Here is an 18644-nt window from a genome sequence, read left to right on the forward strand (position 1 = left end):
ACTTTCTTCCCATGTTTTGGTGATCTTTATTCTTCCATAGATTCCGTATTATCTTTGATTTCCATGAAATGTTCTTTGAGGACCCTGCGCAGACGCACATCCACAGATGACTGTGGAGGAGCTCGTCCCCCTTAAACTAGCGCTTCCTTCCGCATTGCAGCGTTTGTCTGTGTTCTGTCAGTCAGCAGTGCCTGCCGCCTCCCCTTCAGTTTCTGCACACTGCGCCTCGCTTGGTGTTACCAGATTGCTGTTCTGTTACACTACAGTTTATTGAAATGCTGAATGAAGAGTTTTTAAGGTTGACCCTTTATCTAGAAATCCGAAATTCTATCTAGGCTTTTCTCATTGGTTCCGATAAGTTTTTAAGAGAATAGTTTGTGTTTTCTAATACACGATCAGAGGGTGTTTCTTCCACCTGTGCCTCTTGGTTCTCGTGCTGCCTTACTGCACACACCAGCTCTGCCAGACAGAGCTGCAAATGTGCAATTGTACGTCTTGACTTGTTTCCAAAATGATGACAGTATTGCTAAGACTTGTCCTTATGCAGTGTCTTTACTTGTTTTTGTTTGGTTTGGTTTGGTTAAGACAGGGTCTCATAGCCCTAGCTAGTCTGGACTCTGACTGGCCTCAAACTCATAGAGATCCACCTGCCTCCACCTCCAAGTGCTAGGTTTAAGGCATGTGCCACCGTACTCAGGGGTGTGTGTGTGTGTGTGTGTGTGTGTGTGTGTGTGTGTGTTAACATATATGAGTTCTATACTTATGTCAATTTTACCTCTTACCCCACAATTCCTCCCATTTTCTCTGTACTCCCTGTCCAATTCATAAATTCTCCTTTAATTAGTATTGCTTCATACACACACACACACACGCATGCACACACACACACACACACACACACACAGAGGGAGGGAGAGACAAGGACATGCACACACATGCATACAACTCACTAAGTCCACTTTCACTTTAAAATATTTTTAGTTACTTTAAAATTTTTAATTGTTTAATAACTGTTTGTCTAGATGCATGTATGTGTACCACTTGAGTGCCTGGAGGCCCGAGAAGTCAGAGGAGCCATCAGGTCCCATGAAACTGTAGTTCCAAGTGCTTGTGAGCCCACGTAGGTGCTGGGGACCAAAGCTGGTCCTCTGTAAGAACAGACAGTGCTCTTGAGCCCTGGGCCATCTCTTTAGCCCCCATTTTATTTCTTATGTTGATTCATTCACCCTGTAAGGCCGCCAGCCTGTTCGGTTTAGTTTGTTTTTGTTGTCACAAGTGAGACAAGATTCTAGTTCTTTCCCCTGATAGATCCCTTGGCTGTCAACTCATACTAACAAGTAGGAGGAGCCAGTCTGTGTTTCTCTCGTTTCTCTCCTCTCTACGGTGTTCCTAACGCCATCCAACAGCTGGGGGACAGGCTGCCCGTGAGCACAGATTCTGTTTCTTTTTTTGAGTTACACATGTTTCCAACAAAGCCACCCATTCTACAGTTTTAAGCTTACTCTGTGTGAACTCCAGGTGTGCTCTTATGGCCTTTCAGTAAGTTTATAACCTCTCATAGTTTGTGCGTACTTTTGTTCTGGCTCAAACTAGTGTGTAAGAACTGTTTCTAAAAAAATTTTTTGTTTGATTGGAAAGTCTCATGTTCTTTTGTTTTAACTGTTTTGTAGTTGATTGTGTCCTTGTTTTTGCTCTTTTGTTTTCTGAGCTTACAAGTTGACTGTTTCTTTGGTATTTTTCAGTGATTTTCTTTTCTCTAGGCCTCTAAACCACCCTCTAAGTACCTCTAAATTCATTCCACAAGCTTCACACATGTTTCAGTTCTAACTACTTTGTCTCTCTGCTGTGTCAGGATGCACTAACGAGCAGTTTGTCCAGAACTGAATCTGACACACCATGCATGCGTGTTTCCCTTCGTTCAGTTGGGGATTTTCATTACATACAGGCATTTCTTTGATTCTTACGAATACAGTACAAGTGACTTCTATTTCTGGGTCGACTTATTTAAATCATTCTACTGATTGCCATGACAACCTAAACTCTGCAATTTGGCAAATATCTGAAGCAAAACCTGTTCTCTAAACAAGCCTCTTACTCCGTCTCCTCCCCACACACAGACGAGTACTGTTTTCGTGAAGAGCCGACCATCTTCCTCTGTAGCTGCGTTTGCCCTTGTTGATCCTGTCTGAGCATTTCTGTTTCCAAATAGGAAGATCGAGAGGAGCTTGAAGGTTTTACCAACGCTCCAGGTACATCCTAGCACCCAAGTGAGATTTAAAGGACCCAATGACAAATAATGGTTAAAAAAAAAAAAAAATGTGTCGTTCTCATTATAAAAGTTGCCAGACACCTTGGACCAAAACATGGCTAAATTTAAATGTAAATCATAGCATTTGTGAGTTGTTTTCAAGAATGGCACAGCTCCTACACTTAAGGGAGATCTGTCTGCTTTGGTCCTGCCTCCATGTTTTCAGGAGATTCCACTGATCTGTAGAAATAGTGTGCTTTAGCATCAAGTGTTGCGAATTTTCTTCTTAGTAATGACTTTATATTCCTTGAAAATAGTATCTGAGGGCCAAATTGTTTCATTGAAATCTGAGTAATTAAATGATTTTAAGGCAGATAAACAGTCTTCATCTTACTTCCTGGCTTTTTTTTTTTTTTTTTAAAGTCCGGAATGTGGAAGCCAATCCATGTCCTTCCCCCCTCCCCCCACACCCAAAGGACAGAACTTACGCAGCTCCTGTCATATTTGCCTCCTCTCAGCGCCTGTGACCTGTGCTGCTCAGAGAAGTTGATGGAATCTGTTCCTTAACTCCCTGGTGCTATTATTACACCGGGGCATAATGGGAGTTGTGTCCGAGTGAACAACGCCCTAGAAGGGCAAGGATGGGATCTAGAAAGTCGGTACCCCAGCCCTCAGAGACCCTGTCTCTGAATAAAGCCATGCTGTGCTCCAGCGGAGCCCTAGGGTCAGAAAGTCCACGCAGGCCATGTCAGTAGCAGTAGTTAATGCCGTTGCTTTTGCTTTGTAACTGCCTCTGAGGAGACTGCTTCCAGTAAGGAAGCCTGCTAGAGTTGGTCAGGGTCACACTCTGGAGATTTGCCCTCTGCACACAGGCCTCCTGGGAGACACACCCATCCAAGCCATGCTTCCTCAGGTGTGCAGGGTCCACGGTGACGGGACATGGGCTGTGAGTATCATATGCTGAACATGACGTGAAGTTAGGCTGGGAACTACATGTCATTCTGTGAACTATGTAAAGAATCTTAGAGGGCTTTTGTAAATGGCAAGATTGCACAGCAGCAAGGGGAGGTGTGGAGTGTGGGCGCTGAAAGGCCGTGTTCCAAACCCTGCATTTTCCCACTGTGCTTTTTCTAATGAAGATCAGGAGAAAGGGCTGTGGAAGAGATGGCTAGCTGTCATGATCACTGGCTGTTCTTCCAAAACACCCAGATTTGATTCCTCTCACCTATGCGGTGGCTCACAACTATCTCTATCTCCAGTTCCAAGGGATCCAAGGCTCTCTGCTGGCCCCTGTGGGCAGAAAGTGCACATGTGGTACACAGACACACGGACAAGGAAAACACACACACAGGCACAAAAGACAGTTAAAAAAATAAATAAATAAAACCATAGCACTTGGGAGGGAAGAGTTCTGTGTTACAGCTAGAAAAACCTTAGAGTCAATTCTTTTTATGTCTGTAATTTCCTTGTGCTCAGTGAAATGAGCCTTCGAGTAAAAGCATCTCCAAGTGTGAGCCAGACCTGAGGGCAAGCCTGTCCTCTGCTTCTGCGCATCTGGGCATGCAGGTGTCGGAAGTTTTTGCTAAACTGGGTGAATGGGTGCAGCTGCAAACACATTCAGCGAACTAGCAGACCAGTTCCTGAGTGACAGGCAGCCTGGCTGAAAGCCACGTCAGGAGAGGTGTGCTGCCGCACTGCGGCCACTGGGCCTCTTTCCTAGTCTTCGCTGCACCCAAGCCTGTAAACGTGGCTCTGGTGCTCCCTAGGCGCCTTGATCTGTCATCTAACAGAGCCTCGCAGTCTGAAACCTCCAGGTGATAAAGACTTGTGTTCCCGATACTGTTAAGATACCCAGAAGCTTTCTTTAAAAACACACAGTAAAACCAGAGCCTCAGGGTGCCAGGCAGGAAAATGCTGATCAAAGGTACAAAGTAGTGACTGTGTGGCATGCAGAGGTGCGGAAAGCTAGATGTAAGGACAACGGTTCTTACCACCAAGAGGAGGAATCGGTATCTGGCTCAGCACTAGTAACAAATACGTCTGGGAGTCTGTAGCCACACTGTGTACTTTACATATGTGCATTAACGTTTATTTTTGAAAACTATAGTAAAATGCAAAAGGAGGGTTTGAGTTAGAATGAGATTATCAAGCAGGGACAAAAATGTCAGAAAAGGGTAATAATAGTAAGAAGAAGAAGAAAAAAAAAAAAACAACAAAACAAAACAAAAACTGTGGGCAGCCTGAGTGCAGCCTATGGCTAACCTGTTGGGATATGGGGACCTCATGGTTTGTGCGTGGAGATGCATCTAAGGCCAGCGCTGTTGATTGGTGCGCACATTGTTTTAATCTGCTACCTGGGTTTCAATTTCTCAAGGGCTCGTAAGCAGAGGCCCAGGGTTCCTACTCTGAGCCACCACACCACGTGAGGGAGACCTTGAGCGCCATGCCTCTGCCTTGTAAATCTCAGTTTTCTCAGACCCTAGGGCTATGTTTGCAGTCCCTCTTTGTCAGCACACAGCGGCTCAGCCTTCATAGATTTCGGCCTTGCTTTTTTTTTTTTTCATGGCCCATGAGTCTGTGTGTTTGAAAACACACTAAGTTTGAAAAAAAAATTGCTCACCCACACAACACCCAGGACTCAGGTGGCTTCCTCATCGGAGCAGATGACATGAAAAGGACATCATGGATCATTTTTTTCCCCAGATTTATTAAATTCCATGGTGCATGCATGTGTGCATGTGTGCATGTGTGTATGTTTCTCCCCATGACGGCAGAAATCCTGTGGTTGGTTTTTTAATAATTATTATCTTAACTCAAGGCAAAAGACAAAATGAGGATAGTGGAAGTAACCCTGGACTGTGGAATCAGTTAGAAGTGCAGAGCAGCACACTCCCAGGATACAGCACAATTCTAACCACGCCCACTCCTCTCCTCGCTGCCACTGCACTCCTACTGAACTGCTCATCCAGGCCACTGGGGGAATGATGGCAAGAGGTCCTGGTCTCCCACAGTGTCCATGGACTCTTGATAAAGCAGACTCAGCAAGTCTTGGAAGAGGCTCCCTCTTGTCAGCAGAGAGCCACTCTTGCTCTCAAAAGGGCTCCAGGCACAGAGCCCTATATACACTGAAGGCAAAGAAGAACACCAGGTCTGTGAGACTGACACTCAATGACTGCGGTCCAGAACATCCTGAGAGGCCCTGCAGGAGGAGATGATGTGCCAGCCCTCCTGTGTCCCCATGGCTGTCAGTGACCTCTGTCAGCTCCTCACTCTGTGAGTGTCCTGAGGACCTCTAGAAGGCATAGACACACTTCACTGACCCCGTGTGGGCATATGAGCTTCCACACTGACCATTTACAAAGCAGTCCTCAGTGTCCGCTCTCTGTGGCAAAAGCAGGCAGTTTCATATAGCATGCTATCTTTCTAGGTTGATCAGACACAATAAGAGGTAAAATAAAGTTAATGCCTTAGGGAAGGCTCCTCTTGGTGACAAGATAGGTGTTCTGAGAATTTGCTGAAGGACCAGTGGCACTCGGCAACGCTTCCTGTAGGCCGAGCCAGTAGCTCTATGTAATCTTAGGATACAATGTCCTTCTGTCTCTGGAAATGGAGTCTTACACTTCAGGCCATACAAGACAAACTCTGAATTACCTTTCCCAACTCAGATCATGCTAACAGACACAACAAAGCCCACAGACCTTTGAATTTCTGTGGACTGAGAGAGTTGCCTTTAGAAGGTAGTTGGATTTTTTTTTTTTTTTTTTTTTAGTCAGGTCTTGTTGTGTCATTAATCTTCCTGCTTAAGCTTTTCACGCGCACATTTCTTGCGTGCACCACATGCCTGGCTCTGTCAGTCAGTGAATTTTGAAAGTTGCAAATCTGATGGCCATTCTTGCAAATCCTGTGACCATATGAGCTTAGCCCATCCAGTGGCTCTATTGCCTTCTGAAGTGAAATTCCAACTCTGGGGAAGGAAATAGCTCCATGGAGAGTGTGGCTTCCTACTGGGGATGCACGGGTGCTCCTCATACACTGGCTTCCTGCCGGGGATGCACGGGTGCTCCTCATACACTGGCTTCCTGCCGGGGATGCATGGGTGCTCCTCACCCTGACTCTCTGCCGGGGATGCACGGGTGCTTCTCACACACTGGCTTCCTGCCGGGGATGCACGGGTGCTCCTCACACACTGGCTCTCTCTACAAGAGCAGCATGAGCTGAAAGCTGGAGCTGTCTATGCATTCCACCCTCCCCCAGCCAGAGGAATGTCTCCTTTGCAGGATTTTTAACAGCATCTCTTCATGGAAGATTGTGGGGAGCCTCATACCCGGCTATCGGCCTTTCATTCCTCCTGGCCCTGTCTTAAGCTTCCTCCTTGAGCAGCTGGCCAACACGGCAGATCACATGGTTGTGTACCTTTTACGTTTCTCTCCACTTGATCTTGAAATTTTGATGACTGTCCTTCACCTCTGTGAGCCAAAGGGTTACTGGAAATGGACTATGAACCTCTGAAATGCCCCCTGATTTCACTCTCCTTTCAGCCCCATCCTCTATGGTGATGACATGGATCTTCCTTTGGCACAAGCCCTGGCAGTCATCACTTCAGGAACATGATCACCAGCCCTGACTGAGTCCCGTGACAAGCATTGCCACAAGCTCACCTGCAAACTGACACAGACAGACAACAAAGGGGAGGGTGGACCAGACCCAAGACTGGGATAAACATCACCCAGAAAAGATCGTGTCCTGGCTCCTACATTCTCACGCCAGCTCTTACTCCACCGTTGACTTTCACAATGGGTAGTTCAAAGACAAGGACCCAACAGCCACTTGCAGAAGGGGAAAGCGCTACCCATGGCTACTGCCTCATAGGAAACATGTGTCTGGCCTGCTCTCTTTGCTGCAGCTTCCCCCACCCCCAAAAAATTCACATGTGGTGTAAATTTCCAAAGTCATCACTCCCTCTGTGACAGTGTATGACAATCTCAAGGGATCCCTCTAGTCTCTGCCTCTGACTGCGGACACATGAAGCCACTTTTTCCCCCTTTGCCAGAAGAAGTGACATCTTTGTCGTGACTGCACCTTGAAACATAGCATCTAGCTCATCACAGCAGGTCACCGCTGAAGGTGTCCACAAACTCAGACCGAGGCTGTATCAGTTGATTTTCCTCTTGTTGTAATCAAATACCTAACAGGAAATAAGCTAAAAGAGGAAGCATTTATCCTGGCCCAAAGTTTGAGGATACAGCCCAACCATCCCTGGTGAGGAAGCGTGGTCCTCGTGGACAGAAGTGTCCATATGAGACGCATCCTTACATCTCTGTGAGGGAGGGAGCTGAGAGCACGGGATGATGGCATGTGCCTGGCTTTCTCCCCACGCCCTTTTCCCATTCTGGACTCCTGATCCCTGGAATGGTGTTGTGTACACTCAGCTAAGGCCTCATCCACCCAGGCAGTCTTCTCTGGAAGCACCCTAGCAGTCATGCACAGAAAGCTGAGTTGACAATGAAAATTAGCCGCCCCAGACGTATGTGAAGGTAAGGAGCAGATACATTAAGTTCTGTGATGACTGTGTCCAACTTCTTGAGAATACACTTCACTTTTCCTTCAAGGTCTCAGCCACTCAGAAGCTTTATCCGGAACATGCTTGCCTGCAATTATCTTTCTGATAATAAATAGTGCTTGGAGATGTGCAGCAGGCAGTGTTGGTCATAAAATGTCGAACCCTCGTGTCATTCTGGATTTGCCAATGCCAAGATAAATACTTACCTAAGCAGCTATCGCGTGCCATTTATTTACCTGGCGAACGCTGTCCTCTGAATAGTTGGGTCCACATGAGCACACACCTCCATCCAATTCTGCGGAAGCCCAGCCTACCTTAGAGTCTCCTGTCCTCACATTCCTATGGACGCTGCATGCGTTGCTGGCCCTGTGGCCTCCAACAGCATGGGCTTCGGGTGACCTGGCCCTTCCTCTTCCATTCACTGGGTGGCTTCTTCCACTCAGTGTCCAGATTTGAGATCCATGCTCAGCACTGAACACAACTGTTATCAGTTATTAATTCTTACTTTGCTTCTGTCCAAGATTCCTCTGTGAAAAATATAGCGGTGCACCAACACAGTGAGTGCTTCGTTATCTGTCTTACCATAACCAGTCTCACTGCATGAACAAGGGACTCCCAAGACACTCGTATGTGTCTCTGATTGGACGTGTAGACTTGTTCTTTGGATACACAGCCAGGACAGGAATTTCTGGGTCATTCCACAGTCAGTTCTTTAGTTCAGTAAAGGAAGCCAACCCACACTCCAAGCTTCCAATTTCGGCTGTCTCCAGACACTTATGAAGGCCTAGCTGCTTCATCCCTCACACACTGCATTTTTCACCTGGATGTTTTCGTTTGCATAACTATTCATCTGTTTTTCCACATTTTGTAACCATCATTTCAATGACCAGAGAGCAATTGGTGGAGCAGCAATGGCTTATTTACTCGGTCTCCTGTCATACTGAAGTGGGAGTTGTTTTAGACTCAGAATGCAAGCACTGATATCATTTAAATATTGTTTATGGTTAAAAAAAAAACAATTAGACCATGTAGTGGGCTGATGTGATTCCCGTTTCTGAACATATTCCTGGAAACGAGTCTACGTGCATCACGGCGATAAATGCAGGCGCTCACTAGGGGACATGTGTTCATGAGCAGCACTAAACTGAGCTTCTGCTTTCACAGACAAGAAGGGACGAAGTGACTCGTATTGTCTGTACTTTTAGGACAGTCGTGTGGCTGGTGAGGCACAGCTGGCAGGTGCATGGCAGGAAGGCCACTTGAGGCCTGGGTGTGAGGTGTCTTTTGCTCACCGTCTTTTCAAAATGTGTTGTTATTTTGTTTGGGCTCCCTTTCCTGAGCCTACTCATGACCCAGGGGATGCTGGGAAACTGTGCTGGGGATGAGGGCAAACTAACCCGGCTTCCACTTATGATGACATCCTAACTTAGCTAGTGTGTTTAGGTCTGAGGAAGTTACTTTAGATTCCAGCTTTCTCTCTCTCTCTCTCTCTCTCTCTCTCTCTCTCTCTCTCTCTCTCTCTCTCTCTCTCTCTCACACACACACACACACACACACACACATGCCATCAAACATAGATTAGTGGCACAACCTAATATCTGTGACATAAAAGATATTTAATTTACTAATAAGTTAATATGAATTATTAGGCACTAGGAAAGCTCCAAAGAGAACTCTCAGAGAATTCAGGGAAAATGGCCATGTCATAGCCGTTTTACGGTGCATGTCATCTGAAGATTGAGTATTGGTGGGTCTGAGGATCTCCGTTTCTCTCTCTTGGAGCCTAGCTATGAGTGGCACACCTTCCCCTAGCTGCAAGTTCCTGGACTAGATGTCACAGACACAACTGCACTCAGCTGTACGGGGCCACAGCCGGCTTGTAATGCAGCATGCCTTCCCCACAGTCCTTGCAGACGGACCTCACCACGCTCTAAACTTTCATTTAATTCTTCTCCTAACTCTGGATTCTGGTTTTTTTTTTTTTTTTTTTTTTTCAACCAACTTTTAAATTTGTGGCTAAACATGTTTGGAACCCAATCAAATATTTAAAAAAACAAAACAACAAAAGAAGTTTGTCCTTTTGACCTCGTGAATGCCTCCTTCCTTCAGGTGATTAGTTAATGACAGACACTTCTAATCCAGGTCAGAATCTGTAGTGGATTTTTCCACCACTGTACATGGTGACTAAGCACCTCTGTCTGCCTGTCGGCATTACATTGCTGTTCTGGGAGAAGAGGAGGTTGTTGGAGATGCACAGGGCCCCTGTGATCCATTGGTACTTTCTTTAGACTCTACTAAAATTGTATCCTAATGTTAAGGAGTCTGCTGTCAAAGTCAGTGGGAACCAACCAGGAGAGGCAGATGAGTGAGCTGGGGAGAGCATAAAAGAAGGAGCCAGGGAAGAGTCCACTCCTGAGATGGCGTGCACACACACAGAAGCATTCGCTCCTGAGATGACACATACATGAGAGAGGCACCGGCTACTGAAGTGGACAGAGGAGAGGGGCATCCATTCCCAAGATGAACATAGTGCAGAGGTGTCCACTCCTGAGCGTGCCACGTGGGCTTTCAGGAGACATACTCTACTCTGTCCCGGCTGTGGTCCCTATGTACCCTGTGTCAGCGACAGCGTTAGCACAGTGCCCATCGCAGTGCTGTCCCTGGGGCTTCTTGTCTCTGCCCCACAGCTGGTTCAAGTCTCTTTCCTCCTCAGAAGAAAGTTCCTTAGCAGTAAGTTGCACATGTACTTTTAAACAAAGGGCTTTAAATACGTTCCGTGAAAAAATTTGTTAGAGTAGTATGGGGTGTTTAGGAAATTATAAAATGCCCTCAGGCTATGACCTTTCTCTTATGTGTTTCATCTGTCCTTACTTGTTTTCTTAGTGTGTGTGTGTGTGTGTGTGTGTGTCTAAGACATGCATGTCGCTCATAGAGGTCAGAGGACAACCATGGCTGTCAGGTGTCCCCTTCCACCTTGCCTGTACCAGGCTAGCTTCTGGGAAGTCTGCTTCCTGTCCCTGCGTCTCCCTGTAGCAGCACTAGGGTTACAACTGCAGGCCGCCACATCCAGGTTTCTGTGTGGGTTTTAAGGCTATGTCTTCCTGTTGGCATGGCAACGACTTCATCCACTGAGTGTCTTCTGCGCATTGTTTACATGCCTGACGCTGTATGACTTGCAGTTCTTCTAAAAGATACACTTGTTTCCATCTTTTCTCTTGACTCACTGTCGCAACTGAACATTTCTTACATTTTCACATAATTACGTAAGCACCAATAGAAAATTTGCCTGGTTATCAAGATAACCAAGCAAGCATGAGAAGTAAACACGAATCCTGTTTCCCTTTCCTGGCCTTGCTCCACTTCCTCCTGGCTCTTCTGTGTCTCTACTTAGGCAATGCTATGTTTATTTGAGTGTGTGTTCTACTCCCTGTGAATGTGGCCATTTTTTTTGCATCAATGTACAATGTATACATGGCATTTAATTCCTTATCTTGGTTATGGGATACTTGTTATTTGTAAATGTTGTTTTTATTTTCTCTGATGAGTGCATGAGGTGGGAGCTATACCCAAGCTGTGGGAATACATGGCTTGGACTATGCCTGCAGTGTTTTCCTAGGCCTAGGCCTAGAAGCTTCTAGCCTCCATACAATCTAATCTTCTGCAAGCCCAAAGCTTGAAGGCTTCAGCTTCCAGCCTCCATCTGCTAACCTAGGCCTAGAATGTTCTAGCTTCTGAAACTTACTGCTGAATAAGCTCACCCTTTCTAGTTCATCCTAAATACTGGCTGGCTAGAAAACTCAGCTGTTCTGGCTCAAAACTCCTCTCCAAGCTGACTTATTCAAACTGGCTTCTCTCTGCTCTCACTGAATTCCTCTCCTTGGAAAATCTGCCTCTGAACGCCACAAACTGAACTGCAGTGAGTGCATGAACTCAACTGCATTCAACTGTATTGCACTGGACTCGATTCATTCCCTGTCTCTGTCTCTGTCTCTGTCTCTGTCTCTGTCACTCTGTCTCTGTCTCTCTGTCGCTGTCTCTGTCTGTCTGTCTCTCTCTCTCTCTACACACACACACACACACACACACACACACACACACACACACACACACACACACAGCTTCTCTTTCCTGTCTGTTCTCGTGAGACTTGGGCGTAGCATATCATCTATCTCTGACTCATTCTGTCAATCTTTCTCTGATTCATCACTTTGTCTGTCCCTCAATAGACATCATCAGGATTAAAGATGATTGCTAATGGTGTGTCTGTGTTCCAGTTAGTGCTAAGGGTGTGTCTGTATTCCAACTAGTGCTAAGGGTGTGTCTATCTGTGTTCCAGCTAGTGCTAAAGGTGTGTGTGTGTGTGTGTGTGTGTGTGTGTGTGTGTGTGTGTGTGTGTGTTCCAGCTAATGCTAAGGGTGTGTCTCTGTGTGTTCCAGCTAGTGCTAAGGGTGTGTGTGTGTGTGCTCCATCTAATGCTAAGGGTGTGTGTGTGTGTGTTCCAGCTAGTGCTAGGGGTGTGTGTGTGTATGTCTGGATCACACAGACCTCAGTCTTTGGATGTAACCCATTGACAGAGCAGCCATGTTGCTGGATTAAAATTTCTCAACAGTCATTTCTTTTGAAGTTGCTGTCGTTAGCAATGAAGATCCGTGTTTGCAGGTGTCTGATGGTGCCCCAGCCATGGTCTTGGCATGTGTGCCTTCATATGCAAACACCAGTGCAAAGGATTCAAATATTTTCAAGCTTTGTACGATCTCCCCAAAATAATTTCTGAGGAAAGATATGTCAATTCAAATGTGTGTGGCAAATAACTTCTTATCTGTCTGTGGAGTCAAGTGCTCAGAGTCACTTCACCGGTCACGTGGGTGCAGACACTAGGGACCCTCACTAAGACTGTTGTAAATTCCCAGAAAGACAATTCACATGGGATAACAAAATGGTTTAAATCTGTCTCTGAAGTTCATGTTTTCTGTATCTAGTCCTTGGGGAGGACCACAGTATCAAGTGTCTAAACTTGAGCCATTAGAGGTCACATGTCCCCTAGTGTGGTACAGGGTGAAACAATTCCTGACTGACTGTGTGAGGAGCCTGGGAAGGCAAGAGTGAAGACCGGGGGAGGGAGACACTGGCTGTGTAGATTCCTAATTCTGAAAGACAGTGGGTCTGATCTAGGGAGAAGGACACAGACACAACTTCAGGGAAACAAACATCAAGTCACCCATCCATAGTCACATTTTCAATCTAGAAAGAAAGCAAGGTGTATTTACCCTGAAACATAGTTTGAGGAGCCATAAGGGATTGTCCTGGTGCTGCCAACTTTCGGAGTTTTCTCCCAGACTCCAAAATCCCGTTTACTGGTTTTTTCATTGAAATCAGCAGTGACCATGCTGTGTGTTTGTAGTCATCTCAAACGGCAGTTACTGAGAATGCCCGCTTACTCTGTCCTGCTTCCTTTCAGCCCACAGACACTGGATATTGGGATACTGGACATTTTTGGCTTTGAGGAATTTCAAAAGAATGAATTTGAGCAAGTAAGTTTTTTTTTTTTTAATATATAAAATCTTGTGAATGTTACTTGATTTTATAACTCATGATTCATATTAAGACATTCAAATATGGACTTAAGAAGCATTTCCTCCCTTCCCTTCAACTTAGCATTCCTCATGTCTTGATGATCCATTGTCCATGGTCTTGTAGCCCCCAGGAGGTTCCTGTGCCCAGAGTCACAAGTTGCAAGGTTCTTGTGAATGTTTCTAGCTTTATGTGGGCACGTAGCGGTTATCCTAGGTCAGATGATGGAGACCAAGGGCATTTGAAAGCAGGAAACAGCACTTGGAAAGCTCAGCCTGCATCAGTGTACAGGAGCCCTGCTGTGCCTCCTGGTTCTGCTAGTACACTCATCTCCTGTGAGGTCACATAGACTGTGCTATTGGAAACCCACAGCCACCTGCTGGGTTACTAGTTGTCTTTCATTCACCTTCAGTTGAGGATGCTTTTAAGAAAGATCTGATTTCTTTGAGTATCTAAATGTACTGCAGGAATAGTTTGTAAATCAAGTTAAATGTGATTAAAACTTAAATGTAAAATAAAAGCAGAAATATTACTGTGAGCCACACAGGGGTCCTGTAACTGCACAGCCAGCACTTGGAGAGAATTGAATTTGTTGTTGCTTATCTGTGGAGCTTCATATAATCTGTGAGTGATCTATTTGCTTTTATTTTCTTAAATGTACAGTGTGGTATCAGTGACCCTGGACAAGGGCTTATATAGAATCCATGCGGAACCCAGTTCTGTGACTTTTAGTAGCAGAGATAGCTGGGCCTAGGTGGACTGTCTGTCGTCATTCTGGCTTTGCCTACTTATGTGAATAGCTGACTTGCAAAATGAGGGATGAGTCACTGACAATAGAGGCTGGGATGGTGCAGGGTATCCCACCATACAGTGTTCTGCCCTGTGTGAGCACTGAACCAGTGTGTAGTTGACTTGGTCTTAGTCTAGAACAGCTCTACCTCTCCTCCAGTCCAGCGTGAGGAAAGAGATCACTGCTGAGAAGTAAGACCACATAGGACACGGGATCCTTTCTTCATACTTGTTCACACCTGCCTGTATGTGTTGTTCACACCTTACTGCATGTGCTGTTCACACCTGCCTGTATGTGCTGTTCACACCTGCCTGTATGTGCTGTTCACACCTTCCTGTATGTGCTGCTCACACCTCCCTGTATGTGCTGTTCACACCTGCCTGTATGTGCTGTTCACACCTTCCTGTATGTGCTGCTCACACCTCGCTGTATGTGCTGTTCATATCTGCTCGTATGTGCTATTCACACCTCCCTGTATGTGCTGTTCATATCTGCCCATATGTGCTGTTCATACCTCCCTGTATGTGCTGTTCACATCTGCCTGTATGTGTTGTTCACACCTTACTGTATGTGTTATTTATACCTGATTGTATGTATTATGTTGTTTATTCCTGCCTATATGTGTTACATTGCTCACACCTGCCTGTAGGTGTTACATTGTTCACACCTGCCTGTAGGTGTTACATTGCTCACACCTGCCTGTAGGTGTTACATTGTTCACACCTGCCTGTAGGTGTTACATTGTTCACACCTGCCTGCAACAGGAGTAATGAAGGAGGTGAGGAGTGGAGCAGGAGGTCCTGCACACTGCTCCTGGGTCTGCAGGCTGCTCTGTTGAACTTCTCTGCCCAGTCTTTGAGTATCGGCTGCTTTAGTTTGGAGTCCTCACATATTCACCTTATGAAATACACACAAATGCAATGTATACACATGTACACACACCTCCATCAATGATATCCACTGTTTACCTGTGTCCCAGTTAATGACACATAGAAATCCCAGTGACACTGGCTTCCTATACAGTTCTTCCTCATCCAGACTCAGCTCGTATGTTCAGCCTGACTGCTCACAGATGACATGCATGGCACTCATGTTGCCTCCTTATTAAAACATAGGCATTGTACCACCATCACATGGAACCTTCATCCTTTGTTTCTGCTGAGTATTTTAATGATGTATTTCAGAATATACTCACAGCTTGTGATTTCAGGGTACCAGGAAGGGACATTTTCCCTACAGACCTAACAAATGAATCGATCTTTTGTTTAAGTGCTGTTTTTAAGCACTGATGGGTAAAATGTCAAGATTGATTTTTAGACTTTGATTAGGAAAGAACAATTTTTAATATGTCATTTTCTTAGCATGTCTGCCTTGCTGCTATACATAGTGGTTGCTAGGAATCTTCTGGAAAGATACGATTTCTTAGTGTGAATGCAAATAGTATCTTTACCTGGAAGCAATAAATTCCAAATTTTGCATATGAACTTTTTTTAAAGGCCACTGGTTTGATTCTCTGTGGATTTCTTTGTTGCTAGCAGGACTTCCTCATTTTCCATTCCACTGCACATTTAAGCTGGCATGCCTAAGGAATCATTGCTATATTCAGGAGCATACCTAAGGGACAGTATTGCCTTTATAAGCATCCATTCTATCCTGTTTTAAGCATATTGACTGGTAGATCAGCTGCTGACTAGAATACCAACTCCAGCAGGATTGAAACTGTGTCTTGTACATAATTTTGTCTTTAACCAAATTTTATCAAAGATGTTCACAACTGAAATGTATAGAAGAGACTGATGCAGGGGAAAGCCTCACCGTGGCTTTCTTGCTAAGGCAGGCAGCAGGATGCATGCCAAGGCCCCAGCATCCCCACCCCTGAGTCCTCTGCCACTTGCCAGATCAGCCTTATGCTATGGGTCTCTTCACCATCTCTGTGATGCAGCCACAGATTGCCCCACATTGGGTAAACAATACACTGTCATTGCCCTCAGTTCTGGAGGCTGGAAACCCAAGAGCAAAGTACCACAGCTTCCAGGTTCTGTGTCAACTGAGGACTTCTTCTCAGGCGGGGACTCCTTCTTGTCATTACAATGTGGGATGCAAGCTGGGCATGGTGGTGCATGCCTTTAATACCAGGTCCCAGGAGGTGGAGCCAGGCAAATCTCTGTGAGTTCGAGGCCAGCCTGGTCTACAAAGAGAGTTCCAGGACAGTCAGGGCTACACAGAGAAACCCTGTCTCAAAAAACCAACCCCCCCAAAAAAACCCAACCAACCAACCAAACAAACAAACAAAAAACCCCAACAACAATGTGGGATGTGAAAGCCCCTCTATAAAAGCAGCAGTGCTGTTCACAAGGACGTGGTCCTCTTCACAGACCTCACTACTTCCAGCACCATCAGCATTGTGATGAGATTTGGTGTAGGGAGGTGGTGGGACTGCAGGCAACTTTGCAATGAGTGCAATTTCTTGTATTATAATGAACACAGTGTTCTAGATTGTATAACTCAGCAGTGGTGTTAGATGTTTCAGTGGAGAGAAATATGTTACGGTAACCTATTACCTGATGGAAGGAAGGAAGGGAGGAAAAACAGAAAGAAGGAGAGTGGTGGGAGCAGGAGGGGGAGGGGAGCCTCCTTAATGAATATTCATGAGCTGGCCAGGAATTAGAAAACCCAAAGGTAGGAGAGCACTGTAGGATAACCACGAGTGTCCCCTGCACAGCCCAGCAGGTAATATTCTTTTCAAATAAGATGCACGGGAAGTGGTGAGATGAGGAGCTGTACAGTAAAACCAACAGAAGCGCACATGAATCCGCCGACATGTGGAGAGCACAGGCCCCCTTTGTTCAGTTCAGTGTAAGAGACTGTGCGCCGATTAAGGCATATGACACCAGATTAAAATTAAAATTCCCTCCATAGTGAGGGTACAGAGAGTCCCCAAGAAGCTAAGGCACAAATACAGGTGACGCTCCTGTCAGGGATTTGAGCATGGTCAGGGTGTGGGCTGCCCCTAGAGCCAGAGTTGGAGGCCTCAGCTACAGGCTCTGATCTGAGTCTCCCTCAGCCTCGAACCTAGGGAGATGCCGCTGCTCAGCTTGCCTTCACTGGCTCTGTCTTGGGGGGCAGGTGCTGTGGAGGTTGCTTTGAGAGGGCTAGCTCGCCAGTTCCCTTTGCAGCTTCCCCAAGGAGCAAGCCTTGGGACCCAGTATCCTGATCAGTCCTTCACCTCCATAAGTCTGATACCCTCAGTAGGCTGACACCATCACAAGCTACCCAAGTTCATGAAGAGAGCCAAGGAGAGGCTACTTCCCCCTGTGATGGGGAAAGGCTGACTAATTGGTCCTGTGGAAGGGCCGGTGCACAAAACTTGATGGTGAAAAGTTTCTGTTTTAGCTGTAAGTGGCCACAGCCTGCATGTTTTTTAACCACGCACACTCCTGAAAGCTGCTGGACATCAGTATGGACCCATGTGCTGAAGGGCTGATGGGCAGACTCACTTCCCACGCAGATCCAAAAGCATGCTTATGCAACACGGCTAGCTCAGCCTTAAAGTGCTCTCTGCTCTGGGCAGCTTCATAGGCAAAAAGAAACCAATTCTTTAAACTCCTTTCATAATATCGGAGTCTGTATAAGAAGATATAGGGGCCTCTTCAGGTAAGCTGACGTATATAAGCAGTGAGCATGTAAACTGTGCACGGAATGACTCTACCTTCTCAAAACATGCTCTGTACATTCATTTACCTTATCTGGTGCAGAAGCAAAGCCGCTGATCAGTTTATGATGTCACTCTTGATGACACTCTTGACCGTTGCCCTAGAACCTGGTGTCACGTTGCTAGTAAAAAGAGTCTAACCAACAGTCCATCAGAGGCCCGACCTAAGCCTGCACCATTAGTACCTGTTTGCTAAACTCTTAACTGCTTCCCCTCACTGACTGGGATTTTTTAAAATTTCTTTAAAGATAGGCTAGTAGGTGGTGTGAGGAGTGCAGAAATAACACTCCTCTTTAAGAAGTTTTCTGTGCAGGTCGTTACTTTTCCACAGCCGAATTTTACACTAAATCTATTTAAAAAGCAGTCAGTTCATTAAAATGGAAGAGGCAGGAATACCTTCCTATCGTAGCACCAGGGCCATGAAAACAAAGTGCTTCAGCATGGAATTCATATGACCCATATGCATATGAGAAACACGTGCTAACTTCACGGTCCCTCTTCACCTCAGCGTGATTCAGAACAACCCAGGGGACACACCTCCAGGGCCATTACCAGAAAAGTTTAGCTGAGGAGGGGAAGTCCCACCATACCTGTGGAGCCACAGCACCCCGTGACTGAAGACCTGGGCTGAGTTAAAAGGAGAAAGAGAAAGCCAGTAAACGCCAGCATTCATCTCTCCTCACCTTCCCTGCACCCTCCTCCCACCGCCAGGCAAAGCACAGGCTTCTTCCTTGTCATTGCAACAAGAAAAAGAACCAAGACA

The 18644-nt window shown here is 45.9% G+C and overlaps 1 protein-coding gene across 1 annotated transcript in view; it reads left to right on the top strand.

Moving 5' to 3' along the window:
- Myo16 (myosin XVI) overlaps positions 1 to 18644 on the top strand; it is a 373810-nt gene that overhangs the window by 186257 nt on the left and 168909 nt on the right. The window contains 1 exon segment of the mRNA XM_051169490.1: positions 13267 to 13339. Coding sequence (XP_051025447.1) covers positions 13267 to 13339 — 73 coding nt within the window.

This window comes from Acomys russatus, chromosome 27 (genome assembly GCF_903995435.1).
Source record: "Acomys russatus chromosome 27, mAcoRus1.1, whole genome shotgun sequence".
Lineage (NCBI taxonomy): Eukaryota > Metazoa > Chordata > Mammalia > Rodentia > Muridae > Acomys > Acomys russatus.